The 16,347-nt window shown below is 39.7% G+C and overlaps 1 protein-coding gene and 1 long non-coding RNA gene across 4 annotated transcripts in view; one reads left to right on the top strand and one right to left on the bottom strand.

Annotated features, from left to right (window-relative positions):
- Positions 1–367: 367 nt before the first annotated feature.
- LOC120516370 lies at positions 368–14,853 on the bottom strand. Its single transcript, XR_005630834.1, has 3 exons — positions 14,767–14,853; positions 9,638–9,770; positions 368–470 (listed from the first exon to the last, which is right to left on the bottom strand). It is a non-coding gene; the product is annotated as an uncharacterized LOC120516370 (long non-coding RNA).
- aig1 (androgen-induced 1 (H. sapiens)) overlaps positions 12,164–16,347 on the top strand; it is a 109,242-nt gene continuing 105,058 nt past the window's right edge. Inside the window, exon 1 of one of the 3 annotated variants that reach the window (XM_039737988.1) lies at positions 12,164–12,242. Coding sequence is in view for 2 of the 3 variants with exons in the window: in XM_039737987.1 (XP_039593921.1) it covers positions 14,831–15,331 (501 nt within the window). In the remaining variant the exon portion in view is untranslated. Of the gene's footprint in view, positions 12,243–14,771; positions 15,332–16,347 lie in introns of those variants that run through there. The other 2 variants (XM_039737987.1, XM_039737986.1) reach the window with 2 other exon arrangements.

The raw sequence follows: 16,347 nt of genomic DNA, 5'->3' as shown, positions 1-16,347 counted from the left end.
CTTTTGGATGTGGTTAAAAATGCCTTTTAAATGCCTATTTTTATAGTTTAAACCCTAAATACAGTATGCACCCAAAGCAATTTAATTGTGTTGCAAACTCAGCTTAATACATTACCTAAAAAATTACCTTAATACATTACCTAAAAACAGAATGTAAAGGTAAACCCGTATACTGTACAGTATTGTACTGCTATGTTTCCCACGGTGCTAGAATGTAAAATACCGATGTTACCGCTATATATACTGTCATTCATGCAAGCGCGTTTTCTTTGGTATGCGCTGTCGTTTTCTTTGTTATAAGTAGAGTAAGTACATAATAATTTTATTTCATTAAAATACAGTAAAATGTACGGGTACTCACCAATGATGAATGATATTGATGATGATGATGAAGTAGCTGTGCAGTACGATGCAGGACTTAAAACTCCTCGGGTGGCACCTCTTCCTCATAATATTCATCAGTGCAGCTACTGCGGAAACAAAGCACACGGTGGAAAAAGTCAATGTCCCGCTAAAGGAAGACAGTGTAAAAAAAAAAAACCCGTGCATGCAGTGTGTCAGGTCTCAGATAAAGAGGAAGACGAGCTGTTTATTGATGCAGTAAGAAATGAATCGATGAATGAAACCTGTCATCTTTACAACGATTGACAAACACAGAATGTAACTTGAACACAACACATCCTACAAATACGAACCTGATTGAAAGAAATAATGATAATCAAATCCTTGATGACAGCAACACTCAATAACACTCACAAAACAAATACTGTATATTGACAGTCATGTTACGTTATTTTTAAAATGTTCCCTTTTCTTTTTCAGAGGAGAACCTTCCAGAAGGACAACCATCTCTCTAGCAATCCACCAATCAGGCCTGTATGGTAGAGTGGCCAGACGGAAGCCACTCCTTAGTAAAAGGCACATGGCAGCCCGCCTGGAGTTTGCCAAAAGGCACCTGAAGGACTCTCAGACCATGAGAAACAAAATTCTCTGGTTTGATGAGACAAAGATTGAACTCTTTGGTGTGAATGCCAGGCGTCACGTTTGGAGGAAACCAGGCACCGCTCATCACCAGGCCAATACCATCCCTACAGTGAAGCATGGTGGTGGCAGCATCAGGAACTGGGAGACTAGTCAGGATAAAGGGAAAGATGACTGCAGCAATGTACAGAGACATCCTGGATGAAAACCTGCTCCAGAGCGCTCTTGACCTCAGACTGGGGCGACGGTTCATCTTTCAGCAGGACAACAACCCTAAGCACACAGCCAAGATATCAAAGGAGTGGCTTCAGGACAACTCTGTGAATGTCCTTGAGTGGCCCAGACTTCAATCTGATTGAACATCTCTGGAGAGATCTTAAAATGGCTGTGCACCGACGCTTCCCATCCAACCTGATGGAGCTTGAGAGGTGCTGCAAAGAGGAATGGGCGAAACTGGCCAAGGATAGGTGTGCCAAGCTTGTGGCATCATATTCAAAAAGACTTGAGGCTGGAATTGCTGCCAAAGGTGCAACGACAAAGTATTGAGCAAAGGCTGTGAATACTTATGGACATGGGATTTCTCAGTGTTTCTATTTTTAATAAATTTGCAAAAATCTCAAGTAAACTTTTTTCACGTTGTCATTATGGGGTGTTGTGTGTAGAATTCTGAGGAAAAAAATGAATTTAATCCATTTTGGAATAAGGCTGTAACATAACAAAATGTGGAAAAAGTGATGCGCTGTGAATACTTTCTGGATGCACTGTACGTCTTAGTTATTTTCAGTTTTTGTTGTTAACACAAAGTCATGGATTGCTTTACTAAGATTATTTGATTCATTTACATATTTTACTATTATCCTCAAGAATATGTAAATCTGAAGCACTTCTCCAATTCATTTCTTCTCTTTCACCTTTAAAAATACCGCAAGGATCTGCTGCCTACAAAAAGGTGAGCATCCTTTTTTTTTAATGATCTATGAATAGTCTGCTTCTATAATTATTCCATGGGCTTAAAAAAATAAAAAACTTGAAAAGTTGGAATTCCTTTTTTCCATTACAGCATTTAATGACATATTAAATTGGCATATTTAAGTCTATAAACCCCATGTCTCTGTGGATCCATTTGAGTTCTTCTTAGGTTTATGGCTGTGTTAACGCCACTGGAACAACACTTTATGAACAGTGCTCATTCTGTGTCGCAGAACTGTATTCATATTTTAATACATGAAACTGCTTTGATTTCAAGGGTTTTTTTTTCCTTGATGCCAATCACAATAAAAAGGACAACCACTCCAGCTTAACAGCTTTAGGTTCAGTTTTCAGAAATGTGTTAAACCACTTAGGAAACTTAGAGGAAGATGATTAATGGGAGTCTTTTTTTTTTTTGATTGCAAAGCTATTTATTACAGAAAAGAACACACAGCTAAACCGACAAATATTCCAGAATCTTATCATCTTTTTGAGATTTTTTTTTCCATATTATGTCAAAATATTAATCTGTCATAGAATTTGCTTCTGCATTCTTTAGGAATAATCAAACACAGATAATGAAATGCAGCTTCAGATGGTTTTCTGACAGGACCACCCATGTGCTTTTAGGTTTCATTGTACGCTTTATTCTTTAAAATTGGTATTTTGAGATTTAGGTGGTACTGTAACTTTATATTATGATCAATTTATTATATGTGACTAATGATGTAAATATGCAGCAGTCCGGTTGTGACTCGGACATGAGCGTCAGCAGGCTTTGTGCCCCAGGAACCAAGTTATCCAAACTATTCGATAAGATTTCAGTAATTATTTACCGCTCTGATGCTGATCTTTCCAAACATAAAATAAGTCACAACAGCAATTGACAAGACGACTTCATAATTAATTACAGAATTACAACATTTGCCACAATTCTCAAGATGTTATCAAAAATTCATTTGAGGGTTCCTCTAGAGTGCCTCTTTGTACACGATTTGACTAAAAAACTAATCAGCACATCGTCATCTCATAATAGAGTGAAGTTTCCAGTTTGGTATTTTGCCGTCCAGCTGTTTTATCTCTAGACCATCCTCAAGAAACTGACAGACACGCACACACATCATCGAGATATCGATATTTTCAGAATCAAGAGACCCTAAAACGTCGAGATCCATTGAAAACCGGAGACGGAGATTTTTGATGAATCAAAAGCTTTCACTCCTCTACCCCCTAGACGATATGTTATGGTGTCTGCACAAAGCAGACATGCAACTATTTTTGTATGGTTGGTGTTGGCGAGGCTAGCAGGGGGCACTTACACTGTAGTCTATGTGTGGATCCTAGTGCCCCTGGATAGATGCCAGTCCATCACAGGGAGAACACACACACACACACACCAAGGGAAGTCAGAATTTCCAACCTAGTTGGATTTTTCAATTGAAGCTCCTCCTTAAGTCGGAAACTTGGGGGCTGGTCTGTCAAGATTGAGTTTGTCTGACTTCAGATCATGACCTCAATCCAAAATGGTGACATACAACACAAACTTAAGTGAAAGCTGTAGACCATTTATTTTGCACTTCTGTCTATTTATAACTCATTCGTACACAGAGCACTGTTCAACCTCTGTCTGTGGACATGTTGCTGTGGGGTGGCGATGTGGAAAATACCACCTAATGCATTGTTATCAACTGCTATTTATATTGTGATGGAGCAAGCACAACTGAATGTATCCATATTGGTCTTCTGAATGTTTTACTGGAACGCAGTTAACTCAGGTATGATGTTATTCTTGGAATTCTGAGGTAAATGGTAAATTATCTGCAGACCTTAGAGACAAAATTGTTTTGAGGAAAAGATCAGGGGAAGGTTATAAAACAATTCCTACAGCATTGAAGGATTCCCAAGAGTACAGTGACCCTCTTAGCCCTTAAAATGGAGTAAGTTTGGAATAAAAGTTTGGAATAACCAGGACTCTCCTAAAGATGACCAATCAACTAAACCGAGCAATTCAGGGAGAATGGCCTTGATAAGAGAGGTGACCAAGAACTCGATGGTCATTCTGGCATAAGCATAAGAAAACCTGTGTGGAGATGGAAGAAAATTCCCTGAAGGACAACCACTACTATAACACTTTACTGATCTGGGCTTAATGGCAGACTGGCCAGACAGAAGTCTCTCCATACAAAAAGATACATTGAACTCCTCCTGGAGTTTGCAAAAAGGGCACCTAAAGGACTCTTAGGCTATAAGCAACGAGATTCTCTGGTCTGATGAAACCAAGATTAGCGTCATGTCGGGAGAAAACCCAGCAACACTCATCATCTGATAAACTATATATGCATTGAATTATCATGGCTCCGTATTCCATACTAATCCCTACTTTTCTCTGCTGTTCTTTTTTTTTCCAATTTTTACTTTCTTGTATACAAAGTATAGGGAAAGTATTGGAAATGTCCAAAAATTCAACATTGAGGTTTTGATAAATCTTGATGCTTTAGACCTCTCCGACTTTCTCATATACAAAATATAGGGAAAGTATTGGAATCATTCAAAAATTCAATATCGAGATTTTGATGAATCTTGACGTTTTAGACCTCTCTGAATTTCTCATATACAAAGTATAGGGAAAGTACTGGAATTGTCCAAAAATTTGATGTCTAAATTTTGATGAATCTTGACGTTTTAGACCTTCCAGAGTCCAAAAAGTCCATTTTTGGAATTGTGTGTGTGTGTGTGTGAACACGATCACTTGAGTATGCTTTCACTTAGGTCAACCAAATTTTGTATACAAGTATTAGGTACAAAATGTACATTTCTATCAACTTTTAGGCTACTTCCAGTATCCAGAAGTGGTAGCGATCTGCCCAACCACCACCTGATCAAGGCACCATGCAGTCCCTACATTAATGAATTGCACAAAGTACCTCAAATGTGCACATGACCATCATCATCCAAGTCTTTCACATGATGCCCGATAACCACATGGATTGATTTAGATCATTTATGTTGGGTAGAATGCCCATTAGGGGCTTGGTGGTCTAGTGGCCTTTGAACCCCTGCAGATTTTTTTCCAACCATCTGGAGTTTTTTTTCTGTCCTCCCGCCATTGGACCTTACTTTATTCTTTGTTATTTAGTATTGCCTAATGATATTTTAATTTTTTTTATAAACTTTTCTTTCTTCATGTTGTAAAATACTTTGAGGTACACCATTTGTATGAAAATGTGCTATAGAAATAAATGTTGTTGTTGTTCTATCACCTTTCTTACAGTAAAGCATGGTGGCAGCATCATGACATGGGGTTGGTTTTCTTCAGCAGGGACTAGAAGAGTAGGAAGGGTTGAGGGAAAGTTGAACGGAATAAAGCCCAGAGATATCTTTAAAGAAAGCGTGCTCTGGACCTCAGACTCGGCTGAAGGTTCACTTCTAAGAGGACAAGGACCCTAAACACAAAGGAAAGACAACACAGGAATGGCTTACAGTCAACTCTGTGAATGTCCTTGAGTTGCCCAGCCAGAGCCTGAACTTCAGCCCAATCTAACATCTGAGACCTGCGCCCAACCTGAAGGAGCTTGAGAGGATCTGCAGAGAAGAATGGTAGACAACCCCCATATCCAAGTGTATGAAGATGGTCATGTCATACCAAAGAAGACTCCTGACTAATCACTGCCAAAGATGCTTCAACTATGTACTGATTAGAGCAGGGGTCCCCAACTCCAGTCCTGGAGGGTCCCTGTGGCTGCAGGTTTTCATTCTCACCCTTTTCTTAATCAATGACCTGTTTTTGTTCCTAATTAACTTTTTTTGAATTCATTTTATTTGACTTGCTCTTAAAGACTCAGACCCCTTAACTGCTTCATTTTCCTTAATTAGCAGCCAAACAATAATGAGATACAAAATGAGCTTAAACATGACCAGCAAACGGTGACCATCATACAATATTTAAAAATAAAGAAAGGTGAAGCTCTCAGGAATCTGCTCAGATCCCCAAAACATTTTCACACTCCTCTTAGAAAAGTGAAAATCAACAATTTCAGAAATGTCTGCCATTGCACAATGAGAGCAGGTTTAATTAACGATGATACTCTGCACATAATGAAGAAACTGGTTGGAGTGAAATTGGTTGGCGTTTGAGGCCCTGACTTAATTGGTCTTCTGTTGGCTCACTCACTTCACACTTCATTTCTGTTTGGGTGCCGTTCAAAGAAAGAAATGAAGCAAATCAGAGGAACAATGAAGACATTCAGGGAAACAAATCTTACAAAACAAGTCGATGAAAATGAATGGCACCGGAGTTAATTAGCAGCAAAAACAATGCGCTAGTTAAGAAAAGGGTTAGAATGAAAACCTGAAGCCATTGGGGCCCTCTAGGACTGGAGTTGGAGACCCTTGGATTAGAGGGCCTGAATACTGGTGTCAATGTTTTATTTTTCATAAAATTTGCACAAGTCAGTAAAATCCTGTATTCACTTGCTCATTATGGGATATTGAGTTTTGCCTGATGGGGGGGGGTTTGTGGAGATTAATTCAAATGGTTTTAGCATAAGGCAGAAACACAGTAGAATTGTGTGTAAAGTGAAAGGGCTCTGAATACTTTCTGAATCCATTGTAGACTGCACCATCAGTATAACAAAAAGACGGTTTGAAAAGAAAATGACTTTATAATGCTGAAATGGTATTGGAACTTGAGATTTTCACATCAAAAACAAAGTCATTGACTGATTCCAAGGTGGTAGGGCTTACTGGACGGACCTAGGTGGTCTTCATCCAGCTTCAGTGTTTCTAAACTGAGCACAGGCGATAAACAAAGCTGTTCATCCAATCTGTCTTGTCAGCAGTTGCTCCACAAGTGACGGCAGTCAGTTCCGTCCGCATCGTACGTATACGCGATTACAAGCAGTCCGAAGGGCTTCTCCTTGCTGCTTTCCATCAATTGTTGAATGGTTCACAGAGTGGGCCAGGCCTTTCTTTCCATCTGTGCTCTGAAATTAAACGAACAGCTTGATGTCACTGCAGTATGTCTGGCTTAGCCAAAAAAAAGTCACCATTGTAATCAGCAGGAGAAAAATCTGTCTCTTCTGAGAATTATTATAAGAAAGGTAAAAAGTCACCCTGACTCTGTATGTGTTAGTCTAAAACTAGCAGGCAAGTATATTTAATAAGCATGTTTAATTCTTTTAAATAATGTATTCCTTTTGTGGTTAAGGCCTTGGACTTTAAACCCTGAGGTTGTAGGTTCAAATCTTGCTACTGATGCTGTGTGAACAAACAGTAAAAGACGCAGATGGAAAAGCAACCAATAAATTTGTACAAGCTAGCAATCAATTAAAACAATACACATACTATATACAGTATATATCTCTCCATTATATAAAAAAAAATCCTGGGATGAGACAAGAATTTATTCAAGAGAATGTTTCAAGTCCCGCGAAATGAGAATTTGGCAATGAGATTTTTTCAAGTCACGCCCTCCTCTCAACCATTTTCAACCTTGCACACGGTACTCTCACCTCTCTTTCACGTGAATGCTTTTGTCAGACACAGTTCTTGCTCCCTCAGCTCTTTTTTAATGTTTTCCTCACTTTAAATTCCCAATTAAAGAAGACGTATTATGTCCAAATTTTATTGAAGAATTTCATCACAAAGGGTTATCAACAGTAAAAATGAGTACACGGGCAATCCTAGCACCAAGAAACGAGGAAGTCAAACGAATTAACACCAAAAAGTGCTTAAATGAGAATCAATAGACTATCCTCAGACAGTTGGTGGTGATGGTGCGGAAGATGAAAACATCAACTTACAATATCACGAAGAATATCTACAAATGTTAACACCGTCCGGTCTTCCTCCACACGAATTACTGCAGAAAGAAGGATGTATCCAAGAAAGGTAATGTAGTACATCTTCAGGGGATAACATTAGACAACAAAGGAGATCTTGATATGCCATTCGTATTAAAACGTTAACAGTTTCCCATTAGATTAGCTTTAGCAAATACAATTAACAAATCTCAAGGCCAAACATTCAAAAAAGTTGTTTTATTTAGTAGAGAGAAAGAAGCGAAATTCAATCATGGGCAGGTATACGTTGCATTTTCACGATGAAAGTCTGAATCAAAATTCAATGTGATATTGACAAAAATGTAATTCAAAATATTGTTTTTACTGAAGTTTTACTGTAAAAGTGTAAGTTTAAAAAGCATTTGCATGTTAATTTCAAAGTCAAACAGAACGAAATCATATTAAGCAATAAATAACTAAACGCAACATGAAACATAATTTACTCTCAAATTATTAGGTTTTACTATTTTTTACTATGGTTAATTACTCACTGTAATGTAAAATGTTTAGTTCTATTATGCATATGTAACAATTCACTTGAAAATAACAATCTGTTTACATTGTACATCCGCATCCCCATACGCGAGTGGCAGAACCACAAAAAGGCCAGTGAATAGCGCAGGCCCAGGGATTGGCAAGCAAAGCCCCCTAGTATATGTATACACATATATACTAGCCGAAGCCCGCCATAGCATACGGCAGTGTAAGAATAGGAATGGAAAATGGTGAGAAAGGAATTCAGTACAACAAAGGCTTAGGAAACCACCGTCGCAGTATAACGAAAATAGCAAGGAGAGAAACCAATGCCAATGGTCGAGAGAGTACCTTCCTGTAGCAGGCTACGGAAAACATAGACATAGATAGATAGACGCCGCATTCACTGTGGTGCCCAGTCGACATGATAAGTCAGCACATCCACCCTATTGTGAGTGGTAAAAGTGTCATTTAAACTAATACAGGTAGACGTGGAAACCGGGTTTTCTGATGAAAAACAATAATGTTTTAAACAGTATTGTTTACATACAACAGATTTTGGCGAATCGTTTACATGCAATTACTTATATCCATTTATACACTAAATGCGTGCGTATCCCATGGTCTTAGAGTTGGTGGGCAGGGCTCTCTGTCTTGCTTGCTCTTAGTTAGAGTTGGTGGGCAGAGCTCTGTGAGTTGGCAATTGTGGCTCTCTGTCTTGCGTGCGGTGTAAAGTCAACGTGGCTCAGAGGTGCATGTGGACTTTTGCACAGAAGAAAGCGACTGAGGCTGTGTTTGGTGAGTTGTTGCGTGCCTCAAGAGCGACGCTGGACTCGGGAGGACGGTTACAGTTAGCGTGCGTGGCTCTGTCATGCGTATCCCATGACGCGGTAGGAGGGTTAGAGTTGGCGGGCAGGGCTCTGTCTTGCTTGCGCTCAGTGTCTTGCGTGCCCTCAGTGAATTATATATACATATATAGATATATATGTATATCACACATACATACACATACACATATACACACTATTCATGCAATACACTATCTGAACCAATTTACATATTTATGCACCAAGTACACTGTTCAAATGTCAAAGAGGATTCCTGATTGCTTAACCTCGATTGTGACGTGTAGGCTTTCTGTCATCTTTCAACAGTTTGCTAGCCTTGGTAATGTTGACATACATCCATAACTATGGTGGATGGCCTTCCCGAACCCGCCTCATCATCCACTTAAGTGCTGCCGACCTTCAAGTGTTTCCACCACCGAAATACAGCACTACAGCTAATGGCTTCGTCAGCATATGCTTGTCGTAACATTTCGAGAGCTTCATTAATGTTTTTCCCCAAGCTTAAAACAAAATTCAATCACACACCTTAGCTGTACTCTCACAGGAACGTCTTCATCATCCTCCATGATGACATGAATGAGGGACTTCAATTCGCTGTGACCGAATGCTGAAGAATACGGCGGTCCAACTCAGACATGTCGATGTCGTGTCTACCTTCCTGGAAGAAAGGACAGTCTCACAACTTTTCAATCAACCCTCGTAGCTTTTTCTGGACAGATTTTCAACAAAAATTAGAGCTGTCAGAATGTATCTAACTATTTGAGAAAAAAAAATCTTAATTGAAGAAAAACGTTGACACTCAATTGTTAAAGAACAGTCCTTCATTTAACCTCACACTAATTTCAAAATTGTGATACTCCAGAGACACTATGATGCAATACATCTTCTGTTTGGTGCATCACTTCCACGGTCAGTGTTTTTATAATTCTTAATTGTTAGTCATTTACAAAACTGACAGCTTTTTCAATTACATAGCCCTTCTTTTTAAATTAATGGGTGTACTAGCAACAGATTTGAAACACATCACCTGTGCCACTAAATATACATTTTGCCCCAATCCAGTTCCATTCCCGAACCTGAGATCCCACATTTGCTGTTGTTTTGTATTAAAATTATTAATTACTCATCGTAGCAAACAAGAGCGGTTTCCTTTCTTACTAAGCATAATAGGAAATAACTGCCATATTTCTCATTTTTCTTTAATTATTATAACAGCTTTAAAATTGATATTTTAAAGTGCCTTTTCAGGATCAGGAAAATCACCTCAACCAATGGGTCTTTTGGAGGCTCCTGATCCAACACAAATTCAAAAAAACAAATGCAAAATTAAAAATAAGTATTAAGGTTAAATATTCTATATTTTTGCTGCACCTGTAAAGAGTTTGGCTTCCCTTAGTCCTGTTTATTTGAATTCTGTATGTTATTCTTTAACCACTGGACCCCCCATTGCTCTCTGTTCACTTGATCTACAGTCATCAACCCGATTTGTCTTTTAAAACTATAACGTATGCTTCTTGTGATTTGTTTTAAAATATTGCATGTATTTTTCTACGTAGTAGCAGAATTTATAAGTTGCTATTAATGAAAAGGTTAAAGGCCAAATAAAAAAATGATAAAAAGAAGAGAACATTTAAAGATAATTGTAATACAGCATTTAGAACATTCAGCAACTTCATTTGTGAAACATGAATTGATTCACCACTCTAACAATGTATATAAAATATTGATAGGCACTGACTTCTTGTCTACTGTACCCAAAGACGAGAAAGGCTCATAGTGGGGTGGAGGGCGTGTTTGTGGTGGGGTGGGGTCTAGGGGTGGTCACAGAGGCCTAAAGTAACGAATCCATTTAACGCGCTTAAGTAAACCGGAGCGATTCTTTAGCCTCACAAAGCATCGTGGCAGTCTATTCACATTTCATTAATGGGGTAGCTGAATGTACTACATGTATTTCAATTACTTTTAAATAAGGGAACATTTAATGATAATTACAATACAACATTTAGTATATTCATTCCTTTTTTATATATTTTTTTCCATGGAAAATAAAAAGGCTTATCTAAACTGGCTTCATGGCAAATTTTCAGGAAATAATTCAGCGAACAGGGTGGCCGGCAACTTCAATGCAAAAAATGATTTTATTTTATCAAGCCAGTAAGTCCATCCATCTTCCAACCCGTTGAATCCGAACACAGGGGTCTGCTGGAGCCAATCCCAACCAACACAGGGCGCAAGGCAGGAACCAATCCCGGGCAGGGCGCCAACCCACCGCAGGACACACACACAGACACACCAAGTACACACGAGGGATAATTTAGAATCGCCAATCCACCTAACCTGCATGTCTTTGGACTGTGGGAGGAAACCCACGCAGACAGCATGCAAACTCCACGCAGGGAGGACCCCGGGAAGCAAACCGGGGTCTCCTAACTGCGAGGCAGCGGCGCTACCCACTGCACCACCGTGCCGCCCAGCTAGTAAGTCCTTGCTAAAAATCTGTCCATGCAATTAACTATCATAATTGGAATACATATATCTTTGCATTAAGTAAACCTACAGAGAAAGATAAAAAGCCTAATAAAAAAAGAAAAAAGGTAACTTGCGTGGGTTGTTTTATTTATTTATTTATTTATTTATTTATTTATTTATTTATTTATTTATTTAAACAACTAACCTTCATCCAGCTTTCATGAGAAGAAGGAGAACATAAAACCTCCAGATTTCACACATACATTCAGGCTTTATACCTCTCTAGCTACTTTCCACCAATAGGATAAGACCAGGATGTACCATCTTACCCACAATTCCCTAGCCCACAAATAAAACTAACTAAAGTAACCCACAACAAACACATTATCTTTTCTCTTATTTAAGGTGGGTAATATCACTTTTCTTTTTCACCACCCAGCCAAAAGCAAGAACCGTCCTTTGAGGGTCCACACCTGACTACCCTTAAACCTACAAACACCCCCCTCTTCACCACTCTTGCAGTTGGAACAGGCCTACAATCCCCTATTTAAACCCCAAAGTAGCCATTGTTTCTGTTTGGCTCCCTGACCTAACAAGCTCCACCCACAAGATGGCAGCTTCCTTCTCAGCAAGGCCTCCCCAGCAGCCTCTCCCATAAACGGTAAGGTTCTCTTTTATTGCCTCAAGGTAACTTTTTGTACTTCTACCCAAAGTAATAAATAAGTGCGACATATAACATATGCAAGTCAAAACTGTGAACGTTTTAAACTAAATTCCTTTATTAACTGTACAGCATTAGACAGCTACATCCACACTACTAGATTTTTTTATTTAAAAATGGTGTTTTTAAATGAAAAAGACCTCCGTCCACTCTAGCATTCTCACACTTCTCTCTGCCCACGCTTAAACAACGGAAAACACGAATGACGTAGCTATTCACCTACATTGGACATTCTCGCCTCAATGGAAGCAGGATGAGAAAGTGTCCTCCTTGCCAGACTTTCACACCGAGAACAGCAATGGCAAATACAAATCAAACAAACAAAACGTTGTTGTGTTCCTACTGACATTGAGGTGGAATTGTTATTGAGAGTAACGCACGAGTATAAGGCAAGCAAAACGGTCGAGAAAACCTAATGAGCGGGATCCAATCAGGAAAGGGTGCCATCATGAGCGTGAACCAATCAGAGTGTGATTAGAATCTGTGTTTTCAGAGCTCTCCTTCGTCACCCATCCACACTACAACACTGTGTCGGCGTTTCCAGAAATACAGTATATGACTCTGTGGGTTTAAAAAATGCTGGGGTAGTTTGGATGAAAGATGAAAACGGAGACTAATGTCTGCATTTTTAAATGAAAAATGTGTGCTCAGTGCTGCCAAGGTAGAATCGAGCCACCCAGGACTGGGAAATGGATTAAGCGTATCTGAACAAATAATGAATCCAACCAAGAATCTTCTATTTACACGCTAATCTGTTTGTCTGCAGTATAGTACAGTATCTGATGTTTAGGCTGCAAAATGCATTGGCATGCACTGGCATACCACCTGCACCTGTGCCTACGGAAGGCTTTGCCCCGAGTCTTGGCAGGCATGTTGCTTTTATTCTCAACAACCTGAAAGGATAAGGCACGATTCTGGGGAGCAAAGGGCTGCTAAGTCTAATTGTATTTGTTATTCCTTGTAAAAACGTGGTAGTCGCCCATAAACCCATTCCATTGCTTTATTTAATTTTATAACAAGGTTTAAAGTTAGTGTTGGCCAAAGTAGCCAAGGTAAAATCTAATTTGAATTTGATATTTTATATAACACCTTTAAAAGTAAAAATATCTTGAAACAGACGCCAGATTGAAAACATGTTTGCCATTGGATTTTTAAATTATTTGCTGTTCATATGATGACTTGGTGATTCGTCAGTAGGACTTCAATCTGAATAAAGGTACACAAATAAACAAACAACCAAACTGTAAATACCAGTCAGAACAAAATCCACCTTAAGAGCAGAACACGTTTCTAATCGGGGCCCAGCTGCTAAAACAATTCTTAAAATAATTGAACTTTCTACGTTTGCCTCATGTACACCTCCAAAACCAAGTTTATATTAGAGACCCCGTAATGAGTCATATTTGTGAGACTGGGAGCTAAATGTGATTTAATTTTTACAAAAATGGAGCAGATACATTATGAATACTTGGTTTCCCACAGCAAGAGAGCAGTTATTTAGTTTACTGTCCAGGGTCTTGAACCAGAAAGAAACAATATGAAATATACTTTTATGTTACAGCTATATCCATTTTATAGTCTTTAAATAAAGGATTCGCTTTTAAAAGTAATTGAAGTATGTTGATATTTTATAAGCTTGTAATTCATCATTGTTGTATAGGTGGACAAATAGATAGATGAAAGGTGCTATATAATAGATGAATAGATGAATAGACTGATAGACAGAGAGCTGAAAGGCACTATATGATTGAGCAGGGGTTCTCAGACTCGCTCCTGGGGACCTCCTGTGGATGCTGGTTTTTGTTCCTACCAGCTTCTGTTTTTAATTGGACTCCTGGACTAATTCAATGAACTGTTCTTTCCCAGGTTCTGTTTTTTGGGAACAACACAGAAAAATCGCCTTTATAATGCCTCATGGGGCAGCACGGTGGCGCAGTGGTAGCGCTGCTGCCTCGCAGTTAGGAGACCTGGGTTCACTTCCCGGGTCCTCCCTGCATGGAGTTTGCATGTTCTCCCCGTGTCTGCGTGAGTTTCCTCCCACAGTCCAAAGACATGCAGGTTAGGTGCATTGGCGATCCTAAATTGTGCTTGGTGTGTGCCCTGCGGTGGTTTGTTTCCTGCCTTGCGCCCTGTACTGGCTGGGTTTGGCTCCAGCGGACCCCCGTGACCCTGTAGTTAGGATATAGTGGGTTGGATGATGGATGGATGGATAATGCTTCATTCAGACTCTGACTGCTCATTTATCTCCAGCCAAGTTGGAAGTTTCCTTTCTTTTCAGTCATTCTGCTGTGTATTTGGGAGGTAATATAAACATATTTATTTATTTATTGAGCTTCTGTACAAAGCCAAATGGACAAACGAAGTGCTATGTGTCTATCTATAAGATATGGAAGATTATTTGTGCCAAAAATTAAATGAAAATGTAAAGCATTTTCCTGTCCTGGCAGTACTTTGTGGGTCTCACCTGGGCTATACAGTTTGAGAAGTTTCTTCTGATTTCCTTTAAATGATGTGAAAGATAAAAAGAAATGCATCTCCATGATATGCCCTTAAACTTTATTCCCGGTTCGATGACGAAGACGTCGCGTCTGTCACGTGTCTCCATTCACATAATATGGGATGGGGTGAGTGGCGAGTCGAGAGCCAGCGCGCAGTTTCCTTGTTGCTACGGTAACGCCGTTCCATCGTTCGAGCGACGCCAGTGCGCCTGCGTGCTACCTCACGCTCGAGTTTATTCTTTCATCTGCAAGCAACGGTCTCTGTTAGCAGCTAGCGAGAAATCAAAGCGGCGTGTTTACGTTTGGAGGGGAGGGCTCTCCTTCACCACTGCTCAAACCCCAAGCAACACCCTATCTGTCCCGTCCATCCAAAAAAAAAAAAAGGAAAATATGGCGCTCATCCCTTCCCAGGTCCTTAGGCTAGCGATCCTTCTCGCCTACTTCTCCATCCTGTGCAACTACAAAGCCATCGATATGCCCGCTCACCAAACTTATGGGGGCAGCTGGAAGTTTCTAACATTCATAAACCTGGTGAGTGTGTGTCTCCTTCACTCCGCTTCTCTCTCTTTTTCTCTGTTTCTTTCCCTTTTTCCATCGCGCAGTGCATCCTTGCAGCCGCACTGCATTTCCTGCGCTCCCTCCACCACCTCCTCCTCCTCCTCCTCCTCCTCCCTCTCTTGTACCGTATAACACAAAATGGGTTGGAGGCGTTGAGAACATCCTCCACACCATCGTCACCCACCTTCTCATCCTCCTCATAAACACCCTCTTCATCCTCGGTAGCCGGCGTATTTTACTTGTCAGGATTTCCACGAGGCGACAGTCGTTGGAGAGGCAATGGTAACAATTAAGAGTCATATATAGCATATAGTAAGAGTACAGTATTATATCATATATACTAATAATGTCTAGCGAAAATATCTTCAGTAGTCCAAAGGCATTGGCATTTTACTGTCAAGTTAAAATTGTCCGATTCTTGTGTTTGAAGTTCTTCTCCTGTCAATACCTTAAAGAATTAAATAAAAAAATAAATTAAATAAGGGCGTGCATTGTGTGGCACTTATTCTTGGGCTATGTTGCCATTAACTCATCTGTCTTAAATTTCCCTTTCTTAACATTGGCTTTATGTATCCATTTCTAGTACAAGTGACTTCAGTTAACAAGTATAATTTACATTGAAACAATATGAATGGTTTTCATTGTTTTAAATTAAATCACCCCTTACACAAATGGATGGCACAGTGACACAATGCTGCCTTGCAGTAAGGAGACCAGGGTTCACATCCTGGGTTCTCCCTGTGTGGATTTTGCATGTTCTCTCCGTGTCTGCATGGATTTCCACTGGGTGCTCTGGTTTTCTCCCACTGTCCTAAGACACGCAGGTTAGTTGAATTATCCCATGTGGGTGTGTTTGCCCACCTGATGAGGGACTGGCATCCTGTCCAGGGTTTGTTCCTGCCTTGCGCCTTGTGCTGACTGGGATAGGCTCCACCGCTTACCCTGTTATAAAGTGACATGACTTACATTTCAAGGGTATTTTGCCATTA

This window comes from Polypterus senegalus, chromosome 16 (assembly GCF_016835505.1).
Source record: "Polypterus senegalus isolate Bchr_013 chromosome 16, ASM1683550v1, whole genome shotgun sequence".
Classification (NCBI taxonomy): Eukaryota; Metazoa; Chordata; class Cladistia; order Polypteriformes; family Polypteridae; genus Polypterus; species Polypterus senegalus.
The sequence above is the reverse complement of the archived record's forward strand: the minus strand, read 5'-3'. Positions and strand labels throughout refer to the sequence as shown.